General features: G+C 45.1%; 1 protein-coding gene across 4 annotated transcripts in view; it reads right to left on the bottom strand.

Annotated features, from left to right (window-relative positions):
• Window positions 1-17,173, bottom strand: part of CLCN1 (chloride voltage-gated channel 1) — a 42,874-nt gene extending 25,701 nt beyond the window's left edge. Inside the window, exons 1-7 of one of the 4 annotated variants that reach the window (XM_030020627.2) lie at window positions 16,772-17,173; window positions 9,380-9,533; window positions 8,722-8,853; window positions 7,041-7,169; window positions 6,796-6,929; window positions 6,356-6,433; window positions 1,720-1,801 (exon numbers count right to left, since the gene is read on the bottom strand). In XM_030020627.2, coding sequence (XP_029876487.1) covers window positions 1,720-1,801; window positions 6,356-6,433; window positions 6,796-6,929; window positions 7,041-7,169; window positions 8,722-8,853; window positions 9,380-9,533; window positions 16,772-16,960 — 898 coding nt within the window. In that variant the 5' untranslated portion in view covers window positions 16,961-17,173. Of the gene's footprint in view, window positions 1-1,719; window positions 1,802-5,514; window positions 5,627-6,355; window positions 6,434-6,795; window positions 6,930-7,040; window positions 7,170-8,721; window positions 8,854-9,379; window positions 9,534-13,290; window positions 13,324-16,771 lie in introns of those variants that run through there. The other 3 variants (XM_030020628.2, XM_041124738.1, XM_030020629.1) reach the window with 3 other exon arrangements.
• Window positions 17,174-19,137: the final 1,964 nt, after the last annotated feature.

Here is a 19,137-nt window from a genome sequence, read left to right as displayed (position 1 = left end):
CACGAGATAACCAGCAAATGTCTGTATGGTACAAAGGATTTTCATGGTCACTCCCCATCTCATTAGGAAGTACTGTAAAGATTCTGCTGTGCCAAAGTCTTGTTTTTACAAAATTAACCACATCGATGACATCCTGTAGTACTTTATGCATGTCTGGCTCCCATTTCTTTGCTGCAATAGCTTGCCTAAGAACAGCGCAGGGAATGAATTTCAGGTGTGTTGCTGTCTATGTAACCTTACCACGCAATCCTTTTCTTATGCCAAAGCAGCTGCTCCAGCAGTCATTACACTTGCACAGCTTTTCCATAAAACATTATTATTAAAGAAGTAATTTACTGTTGAGAATGTAGCTTTTCTGGTAGGTCTTTCCTTTAGTGGCTCACAGAAAGTAGTTCTTCATGCATTTCACTATCAAAACAGAATCTAGCAAATACCATAAGCTGCATAGCAAGCCTCTCACACTGTGTAATTTGTACTGATACTTGTTTCTTCAAATCTTCAGCAATGTTTTCTATGCATCTTCCAACAGTGTTTGCTGACAAAAGAATGCATTTCTTTGCCACCGTACTGCTTTCTGCATATCACTGCAGCCATTTTTACCATGGCAGGAAGAACAAGTGTTTCCCCAGTGGTATGTGGCTTTTTGTCTTTTGCTATGAAGTAAGAAACCTTAAAGAAGGCTTCTAAACATTTATCATTAAGTTCAGTGAAATTCTGTAAAGTACTGAATTGAATATCACATAGCTTGAAACATCATTGAAAAAAATTGTAGAGGTTTGTCTTCATGTTCTGGATGCTTAGGTTTTAAATGTCTTGCTAATTCTGCAGGCTTCATGCCACCATTAGGTAACTTCTCAAAGCGCAGTATACACTTAGGGTGAGGTTCATTGTTAATGATAGCAGATGTAAATCCATATTTTAAATTGCCTTTGATAATTTTAATTATTTTTTGCCAACTTCGTCAGATCTGATTAGCTGGTCATTGTTTGTACCACATAATGTGGCTGATTAAGAGCCTGTACTAGGAGTAGGACAAGTGTCAGCTCTGCCATTTTCTTGTCATTCATTTGTGCTCACATTATTAGTAGTATCTTCAATCCCCTGTCTCTTTGCAGGAATCTTTTTAAGCCACTTGTCCATTTTGTGAGGGTTAGTTAACACTATATAATATAATTCATAAATCCACTTAAGTGGGCACACACTGACTGCAAGACATTGCAATATGTTGAAAGCAGGTAAATGAGTGAGGGCACCACTGTCAACCCTCCGTGTTGTGAACAACTCTACACCCAGGACACCTCATGCACTGTATGTGACAAGCGGCCATCTGACATACGTACCGAGTGAGGGCACCACTGCCAATACATATACTCCAATATTAGCGAAGCTTAATTTATTTCCTTTTTTTTTTTTTTTTAATAAAAAAAACAAACAGACAAATTCCAATATTTCCTTCCCACACCCCAATGGATCATCTTGCACACCCCTTTGGAGACCACTGTTCTAGAGAGCCTTCCACTCTTGCCTCCGGAAGGCTGACATGTGGAAAAAAGACTGTGTCAGAGATGCTGAGGAGGTTGGTAATGCTAAAAGTAAGCTTCTTTGCTCAAAGTAGATGACAGATCAAAAATACGGTGCAGGAAAAGGGGAAGAGGAGAAGAGGACTATGCAGGAGAGGATTTAGGTACCTGAGAAAAAGGAAACAGAACAGCCACTTGCCTCCAAGTGGTGTCCCAAAGCAGCAGCCGACCCCCACAGCGCAACCCACAGTCAGGACATCCGTGTAATAATATGGCTGCTGCTGGTGAAAGAGACAAAGAGAGACAGACAAACAGAAGGGAGAAGGACAGAAAGCAGAGAGTGAGTAACAGAATTGGCAGGCACAGCCACATGCTGTCACCGGTCTCAGAGTTATAGCTATATTGATATTGCTTCTCCCTTCTGGACAGCTTCAAAACATTCAAAAGACAAGACCTGGCACAAGACAGGCATATACCTGGAATCACATCTTCAAGACATGTGGAGAAGGCAGCAACTCATCTTTCATTGAAACATGCACATTTCTGTTACTGTAGAAGAAATGTCTTGTGGAAAATCCTCCAGAGAGCGGAGGGTGCATAAGTATATTTTACTCCATCTCTTTTACTTTGGCAGGGAATCTCAGGATGCATGTGTCTTATGGGTAGGTGAGTGGGTAACAGATCACCTAGTAAAGCTTGTGCTGTCATGGTGAAAACAATCATGATAATAAAGGGAAATGGAAGGTATAAAAGGTAGAGTCTCTCCTGAGGTTGTTTTGGAAGACACAGAGCTGTTGAAAGGGAGAAAATGCTCTTCCACTCTTTCTCCAAGATTTGGCCCTGAAGTACCTGAGAATGGTGAAAGGTGAGCAGATAGACAAAATAAAATAAAACAAAACCTATATCCTAGGTGGTGTATAATACACCAGTGTTAAAAGCCTGTGTATTTGGTACTTTCTACTGTCACACGTTCCCAAAGTAGCCTGCTAGACCTCCCATGAGAGTTTTGAGACAGGGTGGTCCTGTATTATGGTGGGAATCTAAGTGGCCAGGCTGGATTCTAAGGCCAGAAGGCCATGAATTCCTGTTTTCCTGAGCAGGTGTTTGACAGAGCTTCAACCAAAAGGCATCTCAAGGCTGTCTCTGCACAACCCAACAAAAAAGGGTCATGGACCATTCCCTGACCCAGAGGAATGTGTCCATATCCACAGCTTCATCCTAGGTAACTTCTGGGCCCTGCTAGTGCCCCTGTGGCCTTAAGACATAATCATGTCCAGAACAGGGATAGGGTTCAGTTCAAAGTGTCTGGAATAGCGGGAGGGTTGTGTTACAGCCCACCAGCATGCTGATTAACAGCTTGAAACTGAGGGTACATGCCACATGGCCTGCAGTATGGCAAGAGGTAATTAGAGTTGTTTGAAGGTGCGAAGCCTGATGGAACAGTGTTGAAGAACAGTGTGAGATAGAGAGACCTAGAGCAACCACTGAGAACAGCCTGTGGCATACAGCATCTCCCAGGACCCAGCACTGTGTCAGAGCGCTGGTGCTGTGTAACAGCAGAGGACTAGCCAGATAGACCAAAACAAAGAGTACCAGAGTGGACTCAGAAAAAGTAGGCTGGCCACCTTTTGCTTGTTGAGGGCTAAATTGGCTTTTCAAATCCATTTTGAAGGCTCTTCAATAATACACAAGGTGGTGTTCATCAGCAACACTACCAAGAAGTTATACACCCTGGGCAATATGATGTGAAGTTGCAAGCTATGTCCTGAACTAAGGTCAGCTAAAGAATACATGGCTCCCAGGTAACAGAAATCACTTTCAGCAATTTGGTGTGAATCCGTAAGAGGAACCCAACTAGGGCTACAAAAGCTAACTTGCAGTTTGTTCCCATACTACAACGTTACCACAGACTCACAGCAAGTTTTAGTCTGGAAGGTACCTCTGAATGCTTCTTCTCTAACTCTCTGCTCGGAGCTGGGCTAACTTCAAGGCTAGATCAGGGTGCTAGGTGAGCCCTGAGCACCTTTAAGGGTGGAGATTCCCCAGCCTCTCTTGACACCTGTGCCACTCCAAACCACCTTTGGGGCAAGGGGAGAATTTTTTTAATGCATAGATAGAATTTCCCTTGTTGCAAGTTATGCCTGTTGTCCCCTGTCCTTTCACTGTTCTCAGAATTTGGCTATTTTGTCTAACATCTCCTTTAGCTACAGAAGACAGCAACTAGACTACTCCCCCTTTAGCCTTCTCTTTTCTTCTCTAGCCTCTTCTAGTGAACTATGTATAATGTGTCCTGCAGTCTCTGAGACTATATTAATTCCAAGTACTGAGAAAGAAACAAGAATTGTGGACTGTGTTATGGAAGGTTTTTTGGGTTTGGTTTTTTTGCATTGTTTTTTTACCATTAAGAGACATACCATTCTCCTGTATACTACCAATGTTTCCACCTGACTGTGGTCTAAACCTTGGTTCAGAACCTGCTTTTTCTCAAAGTTTTTGGCAGACTTACAAGTTTTGCCTTGAAGCCTCAGGCTTCAGCTCAGGCTGTCTCCAACTTGCTATATTGCCCACATATACACAGCTCTCAGCCTCTCTCTTGCTGAACCTGATTTTCTTCCTGGCACATCTTTTCTCAAGCTTTCACCTGAAGAACCTCTAATTTGTAGCTGACAAACTATATTCCTTCCCTTTTTTTTAAAGCAAACCAGAGTAAAGATCATTATTATTGTTGATGCAAGACCATGTTGCATTTGTCAGCTAGCTCATCCGTTTGAAGACTATCAGAAAAGTAGTACATGGTAGAAATAAAGCCAACTTAGAAAAAACTTTGCATTTCAAAAACTCCTTAAATTTCTGGGCACAATAAGCATGGAGAGAGGTTCAGGGCAGTGCATGCGTGGAAAGTGAAATGAAGGCACAACAAAGAATGGAGAACATTTTAAGACAAATTATTTATGAATATATTTCCACTGTTTTCGGAAGAAGTTACCACGTGCCTCTGGCACATGTGCTGTTTAAGGAAATTCTGTGAAGCAGAAGACTAGTACAAATGTGAGGGGACAGAGATAAATTTCCACATTTCTCCTCACAGAGGCATCATAGGAAGGTGGGAAGGGACCACTGGAGGTGTCTCCTCCAACTCCCTGCTCAGAGCTGTGCTAATTCCAAGGCTAGGTCAGGTTCTTGTCCAGGTGAGTCCTGAACATCTCCAAGGGTGGAGATTCTCTGGACCCTCTGGGCACCTGTGCCAGCGCTGAACCACCCTGAGGGGATGGGTATATACTTTCCTTATACAGTCAGAATTTCCCGTGTTGCAAGTTGTGCCCATTGCCTCTTGCACTGTGCTGCTCTGAAAAGAGCCTGGATCAATCTTCACTAAAATCCCTCTTTAAGTGGTGGATGACATCAGGCAGACCATCCCCCTTTAGCATTTTCTCCTTTAGGCTGAGCAAACACAGCTTCCTCAGCTTCTCCTCATATACCATTACTCCAACCTCCCAACCATCTTACTGGCCCTTTGCATCTCTTCTATATGGGTAACCCAAAACTTTACACACTGATACTTCTGTTCTCCAGTCCACTGATGAAGTATTCATATAGTAGTCTCCTGTTCACATTATCGCTTCCTGTCATACTTGCCATCACCTTCTGCCCTTAGATGTTGCTACTCCTTACATGAAGGGTTTTTTTTAACTTCTGTTCTCTGCTTGATCCTTACTGATTTTCTGGACAGGCCTTGGTGCTCTCCAGTTTGAACAATGTCCATGGCAGGCAGGGACTGAACAAGCTGCATCATTAGAAATCAGCATGTCAATAGGTGTCACACTTCCTATAATCTTCCTTTTCTTTCACTGCCACCAGTTACACGCGAAAACAAAGAGCTCGTGTTGCTAGAGCAGAGAGGTATCCGTGGAGAACCCTTCCTGAGAGCAGGAAATCTCACAGCAAGAGGCTAAATGAGTTGTACATTAAATGTCACATATAGGAAGACACTTGCCTCCAAGAGGAGCCCCGAAGCAACATCCAACTCCAACTGCGCAAGCCGGCACCAGGAGGTCGAACTGCCTATGCACATTCTGGAACAGAGAGTGCAGCCAGAGAAGGGCATGCTGGGGTTAGAGGGAGCAAAGCCAAGGGGTTAGGATCCAGAACAATGAAATAAAGCAACAGCCAGCAGCAGATTCAGCCATTGCTATTACAAATAGCAGGCTCTACACACTTTAGTACTGTCAGCTGGTCTTCAGCAGTGACATCTGGTCTTTACGCACAGACAGGATCTACTCAAGTAGAACAGCACCACCCATTGTTGTATTACACAGCCAGTTTCTGCTAAGAGCCTGTATGTAAAGCAGTTCCTACATTTAGCTATATATGCAGTTAATAAGATTTTTTTTTTATACAACTAGTCAATACAGTGATCAGCCTGCAGAGGCTGTTCTGCAACAGCAAAAGCCTAGAGGCAGTGTCAGTGTCTATAATTAGCAATGCTGTATAAATTTGGCTTAAAGACAAATTGATCTTTGTCTGCAGCTACTTTTTTTATACAGACAACGATCACAGTGCAAAGGTATCAGCATCATGATACTGAAAACTTGTCAAAGCATATTCCTAACCAGCCTCTGTGTAATTGGTAGGTAACACTGGTGGTCCTGCACAGTTATTTAACTGTATACCTGGCCTCCCACTACCATTTTCTTTCGCTTGTATTTTACTGCTCTATAGCAGTACAGTGAACTTCAATCCATGTTTCCTCTGTGTTCTGTGGCCTACCAAAACTATCCTAAGTGTCTTAGGAGTTCAACCTGTGGAAAAGCTGTATGCAGAGACATGTGCCTTACCTCATACACACCACAGAAGATTGACATGAATTTGCTGAGTACTGCAGCACAGATACTGGCAATATGCACAAAAGGACCCTGCAAGAGAAGGAGAAAATCAGAGAGGGCTACCCTCTGGTTACTGACAACCACTTAGCCATTGCAGATCTCATAATTTCTCTTTGGCCATCTCAGCCAGTCCTCCAATCTTCCTCCCCCCCCCCCCCCCCCCCCCCCCCCCCCGAGAACACCTGACAAGTTCTTTGACATTTTCTCTATCAAGCCTTTCAAAGTGAGAGGAAAATGACCAAGAGAAGATAAATGCTGCTGGAAAGAGCAGAGCTTTGAGAAAAGGAATGGTGGCAAAAGAAAGAAAACACTTATAGACTCTTCTTTCAGAGACAACCCCTTCCACCTCCCAGACCCTGGCCACTACTGCACATGAAAACAGCAATATTTACCTCTTTCCCCACAGGCATGCCACTTCCAAGCCCAGCTGTGAGGCCCACAACTTTGGCCACAAAAGCTTTGAGAGTGAGATATTCCTTGAGGACCACTCCTCTCATAATGGTCTTGAGCTCTGGGATCCCAGACCCTGAAAACAACAGCAGAGCAGGGGATGAACAAAACCTGCAGACAAATGGAATAAGAAACAGAGAGAAACAAGACAGACAGAAACAGATCTTGCCATGCCTTCTGCCCTCACCAACAGCCTGCGGAGAGACGAGGTGGCAGAAAATGGCCGCAAACAGAACAAGAACAAGTGGGTATGTGACCCACGCCAGATACTGCATAGGAACATTCGGGTGCAGCTCTCTGTACATCCACTTGTAGGCTGTAGGCAGACAAACAAAGAAGTTGTCAGTCACTACAGCTGCTCCGAACAGGTTGGTAGACATCAAAGAATCATACACTTGCTAAATCTGCCCATACTAAATCTCCCTGAGAAATCCTATCCTAAAGTCCTCATTTTCTAAGACAAGCCTTGTTACATTTTGAGTACAAGTTCCCAGATAAAACGGGCATTCTGCAGGAACAGATAGAATTGGCTCTCTGTTCTTAGACTCTATTAATACCTGTGTCCAAATGTGGTGTAAGAAGAGGTGTGTTACATGCAGTGGTGAGGATGAATCACTGTCCAGGGTCTTTTCATTTGGCAGCCTGAGGGCCTTATTTGGGTCCTGAAGGATGATAAACTGGTCCATCAATAGCTAGTGCCCTCTCCTCCATCTCAATCACATGAAAAATCGTTCCTTCACAAACACTACCTTAAAAGCTCTGATTATGATTTGCGTTTCAGAGCAGCAGCATGAAGGGAGCTGTGCCAACTGTTAAAACAGCAGTGGTACCATTGCTCAGCCAGGTACAACAGCACGAGCTGCCAAGAATCCAAACTGAACTGCAACTTCTTTGCCTGAGCTGGCTCTTCACGCAGCAAGAGGCTGAGACTTGGTGGAGGGAAAGAAAAAAACCCAAAGGACTCAGCTGCAGGGAGTATAAGGGACAGGGGCTCTCTGAGACTGGTAGGGTGAGGCAGACACCTGGTAGATGGGGAAGCTTTAGAGGGAGGAACGCTGGGCTGAAGGAATATTGGGAGCTTTGAGGAACTGCAGTGTCTGGTGGACATCAGCAGCCAAGACCGCTGAGAGGAAAGGGTTGGGGTGTGTGTGCAGCTCAGGATTGGAACACAGAGGGTAAGGAGAAAGGAACAGTGCAGTTAACAGGATGTGGGCAATGTTGTGTGTGCACCAGATGGGGGGCAGGGGGACTGAAAGATCTTGTAATTGTTACAGCTGGCAAAGGGGAGAGGGACCACAGGAAAAATGGAGGGAAGGCATATAAGACAGTGATCAGGAGATCTTCATGAAGAGAGCCGAAGCAGAGAGCACTATGTGGCCAGGTAGCAGGAAACTGCAGGGCACTGTATAAATAAAAATTGGATAGAACAATAATGAGGTAAAAAGCAGAAACAGTGTCAGGAGGGCATCTAAGAGCTCCTTCCCCTCCCCAACTCCCACATGCTCAATATTCCTGGGGAGGATGGGAACCAGTATAATAGGAAGGACCACAGTACCACTTCCCTGTGCCCTACATACTCAAAGGAGCAGGAGGGAAAGGCAGTCAAAATAATGATTTGTCTACAACTCATCATACACATATCCTTTGCTCCTACCTGCTTACTTCCAATTTTTTCCCTGTCATCCCTTTAAAGAACCTCTCCCTAGTGAACTTTTTCTCTACTATGTTGCAAGTACTTCACACTTCCCAGGCAGCAAGGGGTGAGGATGGACACCCATGTTAAAGGAGGGGGAACATTGGTCACTGGGCTTTGTAAAATGTTCGTATCATTTACCGTGTGCTTTTTGCAACACCTGAATGGGACCCACCCTGTAGGCTCTTCGCACTGGCATAATCCATTCCCCAGCTCACCAACGCCATGACCAGACCCAACAGAACCAAGAAAATCCAGTCCTCTCCAAGCTTCTTGGTAACGTATTTCTGGATGCGTCTAGCACAGTCTGCAAAGGGAAGAGTGAACCAGAAAAACTGAAGGAACATAGATGAAGCCTGTGTCTCTCCTCTCCTACGCTGAGAACTGGCTACAATAAGGATTTATTTGGAAGAATCACGGGCTTTGTGTTGAAGGACTGGTACCCATCCCTCTCTTACACAGTCCTGCAAAACCTTATGCAGTTTTAAAAAAAAAAAAGGGGGGGGGGGGGGGACACGGGGCAGAATTTAACATCTTGTGCACTAGCAGCAATAATCTGATACAAGAAAGTCCTTTTCCTCCTGTTACAGAGATCTGTTGTGGAAAAAAATCTTAACTTGGGACTGGTCTTTTTTCCAAACAGGTCTTGGCTCTTCCTAGGATGAAAGCTCGCATGAGAAAGTCTTTTTGATCCACTGTGATTCCTTTTCCTTCCTTCCCTGCTTCTTCCCAGTCACAATTTTCTTGTCTTTTTTGCCTTGCTTAAATTCCATCTCTCTGGCTGGCCTACCCAATCTCTGGTCATAGGATATTGAAAGATGAATTGTCCCTACCTTGACATTTGGAATAGTGCTCTTCTTTGATCTCTACTTGACTCTCGCGTTTCAGGGGTCTTTCATTGTTCTTTTGGGCCCGCTTCTTATTCAGTAGTTTTGCTGCTTCCTTCTCTGCAAAGTCAGTTATCTGGTCTGTGTATTGGCCATAAAGCTAGAGGAGCAGAAAGCAAGAGAGATCAAAAGGAAATCCTTCACAAATAGCATTAAAGATTAAAAGGCAGATCTACTAACAGTCTGAGGTGCAGACCCAAATGCACCCAAGCAGGAGACACAGACACAGAAACTCTCAGACAGATGAGCTCATCTTTTTTTTTTCCTCTTTCCTTTCTGGATGCCTCTCTCCAATCTCTCCAAAATCTTCTCATCTCCTTTTTGGGGGTACAAGATAAGGTCACAGAATATTAATTGCTTTCTAACATCCTGAGAAAGAGCTGGCTGTGGTCTGAAGAGATTGAGCAGGCTTTTTGGAGGTACAAAAGAAGGTCAAAATAGTTCACATGAGGCTGCCACCCTCGGGGCTGTCTTACAGATTTCAGCAGCACTGTAAAACATCTCTGAAGGTTTCGAGAGGTATTACACTATCAAACAGGCTGCAGGAACGCCCTGTATCTGTTCCTCCTGCTGCCAAGGAATGCTTAACAGGGCACACGGCCACTGATGGTGTCTGCGGAGGAAAAGAAGCAGCATCAGCTCAGAAATGTCACAGGGTACTGCACACCTCCTCTCATTATTTACCAAAATCATCATGTTAAGTTCTCACGTATCTCCAATTCCTCTGAATTTCCTAACTACCTAATCTAGTCTTTGTCTTCAGATACTAATCTTGAAATGCAGCTGGTTATATGCAATTCACAACTAACTACATGCACTTACCAATGACATTTCATACATGAATCTGTAGTAAACTTGGCAGTTGTGCCACCTTGTCAACAACAAGGGAGCTTGAAGGATCCTGACTGCATCCCCCTGTTTGTTTATCAGATTCTCCAAAGAGCAGCTATCCTACCTCACTCTTCCAGAGTACAGGTGGGGAAGGTGTGCATTTGAGAAGCAGAGAATAAGCCTCTCCTCCACACACGTCCTTCTATGAACCAGCTTTGGCTTTACCACCCAATGCACGGCCTGTGATCTTGGCACTTCCCACCTGCGAGAAGGTGACCCTTTGCTTCCTCCCCAGCAAAACATCTGCTTCTCCAAGATTTTCTGAGTGGCAAGAGGCGAGTGAGCAATGCTTTGATGGGCAAAATCAGACACTTCAGCTGGAGAATGACAAGACATATGAGAGACATAAAGAACTACCACATGCTTAGGAGACATTTCTAGTTGACAGCTCCTCCTTTCGAAGAGACACAGGAGATGTTGCTCTTGTTCCCTTGAGATCAAATAGATTCAGGGACTCACAGAAAGATTTACACTGGAAGGCACCTCTGGATGTTTCAAGTCCAAGCCTCTGCTCACAGCACGCGAACTGCAGAGCCAGACCAGGCTGCTCAAGACCTTGTCCAGGCAACTCCTAAACATCTCTAAGGGTGGAAATTCCCCAGCTTCTCTCAGCAGCTGTTTCAGTGCTCTACCAATTCATATTTCTACATAACAAGTATGACTGAAGGTCCTAAGTAGTTTATTTGCATATATTCCTCAAGAGACACTTGAGCCATGTGCAATAGCCCCCTTTGAACACCCTAATGTTTTATCACAGAACACACATCTAGGCTTTTTTAAATCATCCTGCTCTTAAGGTGGCTTACCTGCTGTCTCTTAAACAAATTGATCCTATCTGAACATCTGAAAGCATTCTTCCATTCATCACTGTATTGGAAGCTGACAAATTTAATGTAATTGTTAACCACAGGATTAGCAACACACTCTAGGCAAATTAAGCAATGCAGATTCTTTGCAGTGAGGAATGGCCATGCTCTGACCCCCATAATACAGACAGGACAGTGAAACATCAGGCTGAAGAATTTCATGTACAAGGTAAGCTGTCATATATGGAATCCAGTCCTAAATAGCAGACTGCTGCTTTTTTCTCTCACTGTGTCTGTTTCAGCCAGAAATGCCAAGTACTAGCAGATTTTAGACAAATGCATCTTCACATCACCTCAGCTAATGTTTCATTGCCTTTACATGGTCACAAGGGATGGGTTTATATCAAATACAGCTTAATCCAAACTATGAACTCAAACCTGTGTGAAGTATGATGTTCAAATTAGAGTCTTCCATCTGCCCAGATGGAACAGCATGACAGTATAATAGCATGAATGGTAAAAGTCCTCATATGGTATCCTAGTTCACTGCTTCTATCTGGCTGGAGAATGGTGCACTCAGGATGGGGGAAAAAAGGAGTTAGTCTCCAGACACAAGAATGAAGGTTCTCTCCTGGAGAACAAGTTAGTCTCAACTCAAAGAATGCTTCATACACATGCTTTGCTTCTCCAGGACTCTGGCACTATTTAAAATGGTAGGAGATTGTGGGACAGAGAAAGAATCTGGAAATCATAGGATGACCTTAAAGCAAAATTACGTTAGGCAAGAAATATCCACTCCATTAGAAGACACGTAAAACTAAAAATATAACACAATAGGACTTAGACTGTTTTTTCTGCTGATGCTCCTGCTCTAACACAAGAAACACAAGTTTTCTGAGCAGCAGAAAAACTGGAGAGAATTTTGAAAGATATCAATTACCACCTAAAGGGTTGAGCCAGAAAAGGTACTATCATGTCTAGCCTGGCTACATGCTGAGACCATGATAATGGTGCAAAACCAGCTGAGGGTATAAAGGGGGACCCACCCACCCCCATATATATATATACACACACACACATATTTATTTATATACCACTAAAGGGTGGGGGGGGAACCCAAAAAAACATCCAGGGAGAACACAGAACCAGGATAAAGTTCATTTTCAGGGAGGGAGCATTTATTAATGTTTAACTGTAAACCAGCAGGGTTTGCCTTTACAAAAAAGATGGGGAGGTTTCATTGCTTGAGCAATGGAGGAAAAGCTGCACAGAATCTCAGTGGAAAAATATGTACAGCAGCACAATCTCAAGCCTTTTCTGGGAGCTATTTTCTGAGAACTCAGCACCTGCATAAAACTGCCCTCCTCTCACCATCCAAAGCCTAGGCTATTTCCCATGCCACTCAGACAGAACCATATGTGCCCCACAGCATACACCAGTCCTGAAATCTGTCCTGGTTTCAGCCCAGCCGGTAACAAAGCACCGGGCAGCCGCTCGCCCACTGTCCCCCCACCCCAGACACGGTGGGATGAGGAGAGAATATAAAGGCAGGCTTGTGGGTCGAGACAAGGACAGGGAGGGATCACTCCCCACATATGGTCACGGGCAAAAGACAGGCTCAACTTGGGGAAGGAACAAAATCAATTTAACTTACTACCAATCAAAACAAAACAAGGATATTGGGAAGCAAAACCCAACCTGAGAACAGCTTCCCCCCACCCCTCCCTCCTTCCCGCCTCAACTCCGCTCCCGGTTCTCTCCCCCTCCTCCCCACGGCGGCGCAGGGGAACAGGGGACGGGGGCTGGGGTCGGTTCCTCACAGCTTGTCTCTGCCGCTCCTTCCTCCTCAGGGGGAGGAGGACTCCGCGCTCCGCCCCTGCTCCGCCGTGGGGTCCCTCCCGCGGGATACAGCCCTTCACCAACTTCTCCAACGTGAGTCCTTCCCGCGGGCTGCAGTTCCTCACAAACTGCTCCAGCGTGGGTCCCTTCCACAGGGTGCAGTCGTTCAGGCACAGACTGCTCCAGCGCAGGAGTCGCGGCCATTTTGGGGGACATCTGCTCCCCCGCTCCCCTCCATGGGCTGGGGGGGGACAGCCTGCCGCCTCACCACGGGCTGCGGGGGCATCCCCTCCTCCCCGCTCCTCCTGCTCCTTCACTGACCTGGTATCCACAGAGGGGTTCCTCTCACATTCCAATCCCCCAACTCACTGCAGGTTCCCCTTCTTAAATCTGTTCTCCCACAGGTGTTTCCACTGTCACTGACGGGCTCGGCCTGGGCCAGAGGCGGGTCCGGCCTGGAGCCCGGGGAGCTTCGAGCAGCTTCTCACAGAAGCCGGCCCTGCAGCCCCTCCCCTTCTACCAAAAAAACCTGTGCCACACAAATCTATAACAAAATCCCTTCCCCCAGCACCGCCAGTGCATATTGTTTTTAATCTGCTGCTCCTGGCCATTGAGGCAGCCTCGGGCTCTACTGCTCATCCCTCTCACTACCACCTTGTAGTCATCCTGCTATTCCTGAAATGATCTTCCTTAGTTTTTTTTTTTCTGATGGATCACAAAAGAGTAGCCATATTTAGTCTCAAAGGTGAGACCTCCCCAAATTCACTTCGTAAGTAAATTTAAATGTCAGTGAAAAGTCTAGGCTCAACTGCTTAGATGCAGAGCCAATGAGGCACATGTGAAGGGTGGGGGACAGCAACAAAATAATAGTTCTTCCTGAAAAAGAGAAGGCAATGGGGAGATCTAACAGCAGTCCCACCACCTGAAGGGAGAGGGGGGTTGGAGAGAAACATCAGAGCGAGACTTTGGCGGGGCACAGTGAAAGACAAAAGGAAAAAGGCGTAACTTGCAAGAAAGGGAAGTCGGTGTGAAAGGGAAACATGTCCCCATCCACCCCGTCTTGAGGGTGGTTCACCACAGGAACCCAGAGGGTCTGGGGAATCTTCTGTCCTGCAGATGTTCAGAACGTGCCTGGACAAGGCCCTGGACAACCTGACCTACCTTTGGAGTCAGCCCTGCTGTGAGCAGGGGCTTGGGCTAGAGACCTCCGGAGGCTCCTTCCACCTACATCTTCTAGTGGGCCTGTTATTCTATATTACTGCATTGCCTAATTACTTATTACACATCCCTCCCACTACAGCCATCTGTGTGTTGCTGAGTGAGCTCTCCGCCATGAACACCCTTTCTATAGTCATGAATAAGACAGCTTCTAAATACTTCACCAGCTGTAGCTGCTTTCTCATGCAGAAAGAAAACAATACAAAATCCTACAGTGTATGAGAATGTATATTTTTATTGAAGTATATTACATCATCTATCATATATCTATTGTTATCTTAATTGTCCAAAATTATGTATATATTACTATTATTATCCTACTACTATTATTATTTTATTATCTATTAACCACTATATGGGTTTTGACCATCAATTACCCGAAGGTCCCAGGCCAAAGACCAAGATTTCACTGTTCTGGGGCCTGAGTAAACCCAACCAAATCACAGAGCCAGTCTGAAATAGCTTCCAACCTACATATAGAACAGAAGGCAACAGCTAGCAAAAGAAAGGGCACAGCAGAATCAAAATCTCTCTCTGCCAACTGTTTTTTCACATGACAGTGGGGAAAGAAATCTTAATGGTTACTCTGCATGGAAATGGATGAAACATGCGCAGCAGGTTGTTTTTCATGCTAATAACGTAAGTGTGCATGTTTGTACAAGGTGTACATTAGCATACATATTTATACTTTATCTGCATGTGCGTGAGTGGCCAGCAAAATATACACATGCACAGCAAGCCTGGTTTTGCCAGAATATGTCTACATACAAAGTTTCATATATAAACATACATGTACATGTGTATGTGACTGTTTATGTAAAAGTATTTCTAGGGCATATTTGTCAGTAAATCTATAAACATGGCTGTCTGTTTTTTAGGTTGCAAATTGTGTTCACAAATGAATACTTGCTTGGGGGGACATACTGCCTGAAGCTATGCATGGGAACACATTTGATGGCCTGCATGTTTGTGCATGAGGTTGTCTACATGCATTGACCAGCATGCCTCTGGAGCTGGGAACAAAGACACTCCAGTGCCAGGGAGCAAGAGCATGGAGGTGGGTTGTATTGCCTCACTGTGTCATCCACGCCTGCTTGTGAGAGTGGTTTTAGACATGTGAGACTAGCGTATTGGGTGGATACACATGAACTGGGATGGTTTTGTGCATGGATGTGCTTTACTGGAGAAACAGTTTGCATCGCACAGCTCCCCCCCACCCCCAACTCATTCCCTGAAGGCACCTCAGCTCTCCACCCCTAGGCATTGCTCCAGCTGGGCGCACATACCTCTCCATCCCATCCCACCCCATGCTCACCCTGTTAGCATGGCTGCTGCAGCCAAACCATTGCCTTGTGTTAGTGTAAATAAAGCATAAACTGCTCCAGTCAGACCTCTGTCCAGATGCCTTCCCGTTTGTGCTGCTGCTTCCAAATCAGCCAGGGAGTGGTTTTGGAAAAGTATAGTGTAGGAGACATTTGCGAACTCTCAGATGGTTTAGACAGTTTCAGAGGAGAAATTCCTGAATATGGCCATGGAACTGATTCTGTGATCTTTTGCAATGTGGCACATATAATCCTCACTGGGATACTTATCTACTGGAAGAGATTTTCTTGGTGGCAAATGTGGCTTTTTCCCTATCAGTAAATCACAAAAGTCTCCTGGAAATGATGAATGCATCCCCTCCCTCATTGCCCAATCATTCACTTAAGTATTCATATAAGGGGATTTATATTCACGTAAGGAGAAACATCCTCTCTGTATGAATTTCACATTCACATGCTCTCTCTCTCATCATTTGACTGGATCCTTCATTGCTCCAAAGCCCTCTTATGTCGGCTTAGTCTGAGCAGAGCGGTAGGAAATAAGACACCAGAACTCTGCTGTAAAACCTCCCCTTTGCAGGAGGCTGTCCCAAAAGGAGAGGTAGAGGAGATACAGAGGGTAATGGAACAAGAAGCCATAACCAGAGTCCCAGGCATTTTTCTGAACCGCTGCTTGTATGAACCAGAGCAAGAGTCAGGTCAAATTTAAGGGTTAGAAAATCCCTCACTTACAGCTCCCCTAAGAGCTACCAAAACTAGCAATATACATGTATGGATCTATGACCATGAATTGCTTTTTGGTCAGAGAAAAGCCAGAACAGAGCTCTGCTTGACTTCCTCTATACAGCTGTGCAGACAGATACGCATCTATATACATCACTGTCCTCTTTGTTTTTCTTCACTCTTCTGCTCTACTTAATATCACTATGCAGCTGAAGGCAGCTGCAGTTTCTCTTTGCTGTTACAAACACATTAATGGTCTGGTTGATTTTCCCCATCCCAGATTGCCCCTTCTAACTCTGTTTGTGCCCATGGCAGATGAAAACGACCCCTGACTCAAAATGCTGATAGCACTCCTGGATGCAAGTACAACCGTGAAAGTCAATGCCTGACCTGGGAGTCAGCAAGCAAAGGGGAGAGTTGGTAGGATTGGGAAGGGACAGGGGTGTGTGCTCTACCAGCACCATCCTGGGAGCCCCAAGACCCTACGTGATCCCAGGGAGACCTGTGCTGCCACAAACATCCCGGTTATCCAGCCCTACCTGTGGGTAGCTGAGGGAGTTCTCCAGGTAGTGCAGGTCGTCCCCTGTCCCCCCGGCCTCGTGTCCTGCCTCCAAAGGTATCCCGTAACGGGTGCATTTCTCAAAGCAGACATAGTCGTATTGCGGTGTGCCCTCCCACAAAGCTGACTTCGATCTGGATTCCTGCGTCATGGTCTCTGAGCTCTCCATGCCTCTACTCTTCCTCACACTCAGTTGTAATGGAGCTGCCACTCTGGGCCTTACCTAGAACCACCACATGTTCTGGCCAAGAGCATGGCCTTCACACTTTCTTCTGCTCCCTCCTTCCTTTCTTTCTCTCCTCAGACCACTCTGACTTGTCCTGTTCCTGCACTCACTTTCTCTCTGCCCCTCCTCCTCCTCCTGCCTCTCTCCCTTGCTCCCCTTTCTGCTCAAAGGCAGTGATTGCAAGGTTTAACTATATTTATAGCAACCTTCCTCTGCCACATGATTCCCCAGTGCCGTGTCTGATCTCAGCAAAAGGCGCTAACTCTGCTGGGATTGAATATCAGGTGTGGGGAAGAGGGGAACTCCTGAAGGAGAGGGAAGGGCGGGGGGGGGGGGGGGGAAGAAGGTGGTAAGACAGACAGAGCTAGAAGTACAGACACAGAAAGCAGACAGGAGGAAGCAGAAATTATTATCCAGGAAATCTCTTCTTTCACACCTCTCCATCCTAAGCAAGCCATATTTGCAATGAGAACAAAATTCAGTGGTCTTCCTCATTCTCTCCCCAGATACCAGCTGTCCAAAGACTGAGTGACAATCATAAAGATGCCAGGAACTATGGTGAGATAGAACAAGATGGACACTCAGTGTCCCAAGACAATTTTTCTAAGTCCATGGTCCACAGGAGAAGCAGCAAGCCCTAATGGAGAAGTCAGGCATCCTTGTAAACTGCTGAGCGTTACAGCTTAATCTCAGCCTTCCCATGAGGAACACTCTATGCTTTTGAAGAATGTCACCAAACTGCTCTGTGGGTATTCAATTATGGGTATATGCAGAAATTTATTCTTCTTGATGCTCACTTTTCCACAGGCTAGACCATTCAACAGCTTCTCCTCTCTACTCTGCCACTTGTTTCTCAGCCAGGCAAAAAAGCAATAAGATCAGCCAACACCAGTAAGCTACAAGCCAGGGACAGGAATGAGAAGCATGTTCCAGCAACATGGTCTAGAGACACCGCCCAGTACTGTCAGTGAGCTGCCTGTAACCATATGTCTTTTGATGGCTATTAATCAATGAAAAGCAGTGAGTTCAAGATCCTAGAAATTGTGTACAAGAAAAGAAGACCCCACATGCCTCAAACGCAGTCACTAAAGAGGTGCTATTAACTCATTCTTCCTCCTCTTGTACACACTCAGCTCTCCAGAATAATGATTTCCAAGCTTCTCACACTGTAGGATAAGAGATTCGCAAGCAGGATGGGGGAGAGAGAGAGGCAAAACACCCTTTGTGTCCAGAACATTAGTCTCATTATCTCATTTTGCAGACCCCTGTAAAACATTTCTCTTGGAGGCTCATTTTGCTTTTTCTCAGTCTGCATGGTCCTCGAGAGTGGGGTACAAAGACAGTCTCCAAGAAGAAGACACACTTGATTTCCTCCATAAACCACCTCTTCACCTCCTCCAATGTTTCTGCTAACAATATCCATATGGATATCCATTAGCAATAATATCCATATGGATATTGTTAGTCTGTACAACCCACACCTGGTGGCAGGCCAGGCAAGCTCTGAATATTTACAAAAGCACTATCAATGCTGCCTCAAAACATATAGGCTCATCTATTTCATTCTCACCAGCACTCACTTTATTGTCAATAAGCAATGTTTCCTGGACGAAGGCTGTGGCCCATCAGTAGGACAAAACTTGTAATGAACCACCTTAAAGAAGAGTTTCTAAGTGACCGTGTCTAGGAAGTCAGAGAAGAACATTTGGATACCCTCATAGATTTCCATCATAAAGGCATTAACTGTTCCCAACCTATTGAGATGCTTTTGGAAGACCAATGTCACTATGGCTTACATAAAAAATGATGCACAGCATATACTATACAGTGTACAAAATATAAAAAACTGTATAGAATGTGTGCATCATATACAGAAAACCTAAAGACCAACCACAGTAAGACCCAGCAAACATCAAAGCTATAATACAGCACCAGATCTTCAGTTACTATTACATTTACTGGAGGAGAACAGTCATCACAGCCACTGGAGAAAACTAATGGGAACCTTTACCCAAATGTGCACTCTTCTAGCTCTTGTTTTTCAAGAAGCACAAGAATAGCACATCAGAAATTGCTTCAGTGTAAAAAAGAACCCCCTACTGCCAACTAATCAAACTCTA

This window comes from Aquila chrysaetos, chromosome 7 (genome assembly GCF_900496995.4).
Source record: "Aquila chrysaetos chrysaetos chromosome 7, bAquChr1.4, whole genome shotgun sequence".
Taxonomy (NCBI): Eukaryota; Metazoa; Chordata; class Aves; order Accipitriformes; family Accipitridae; genus Aquila; species Aquila chrysaetos.
This window is presented reverse-complemented; position numbering and strand designations above follow the sequence as displayed.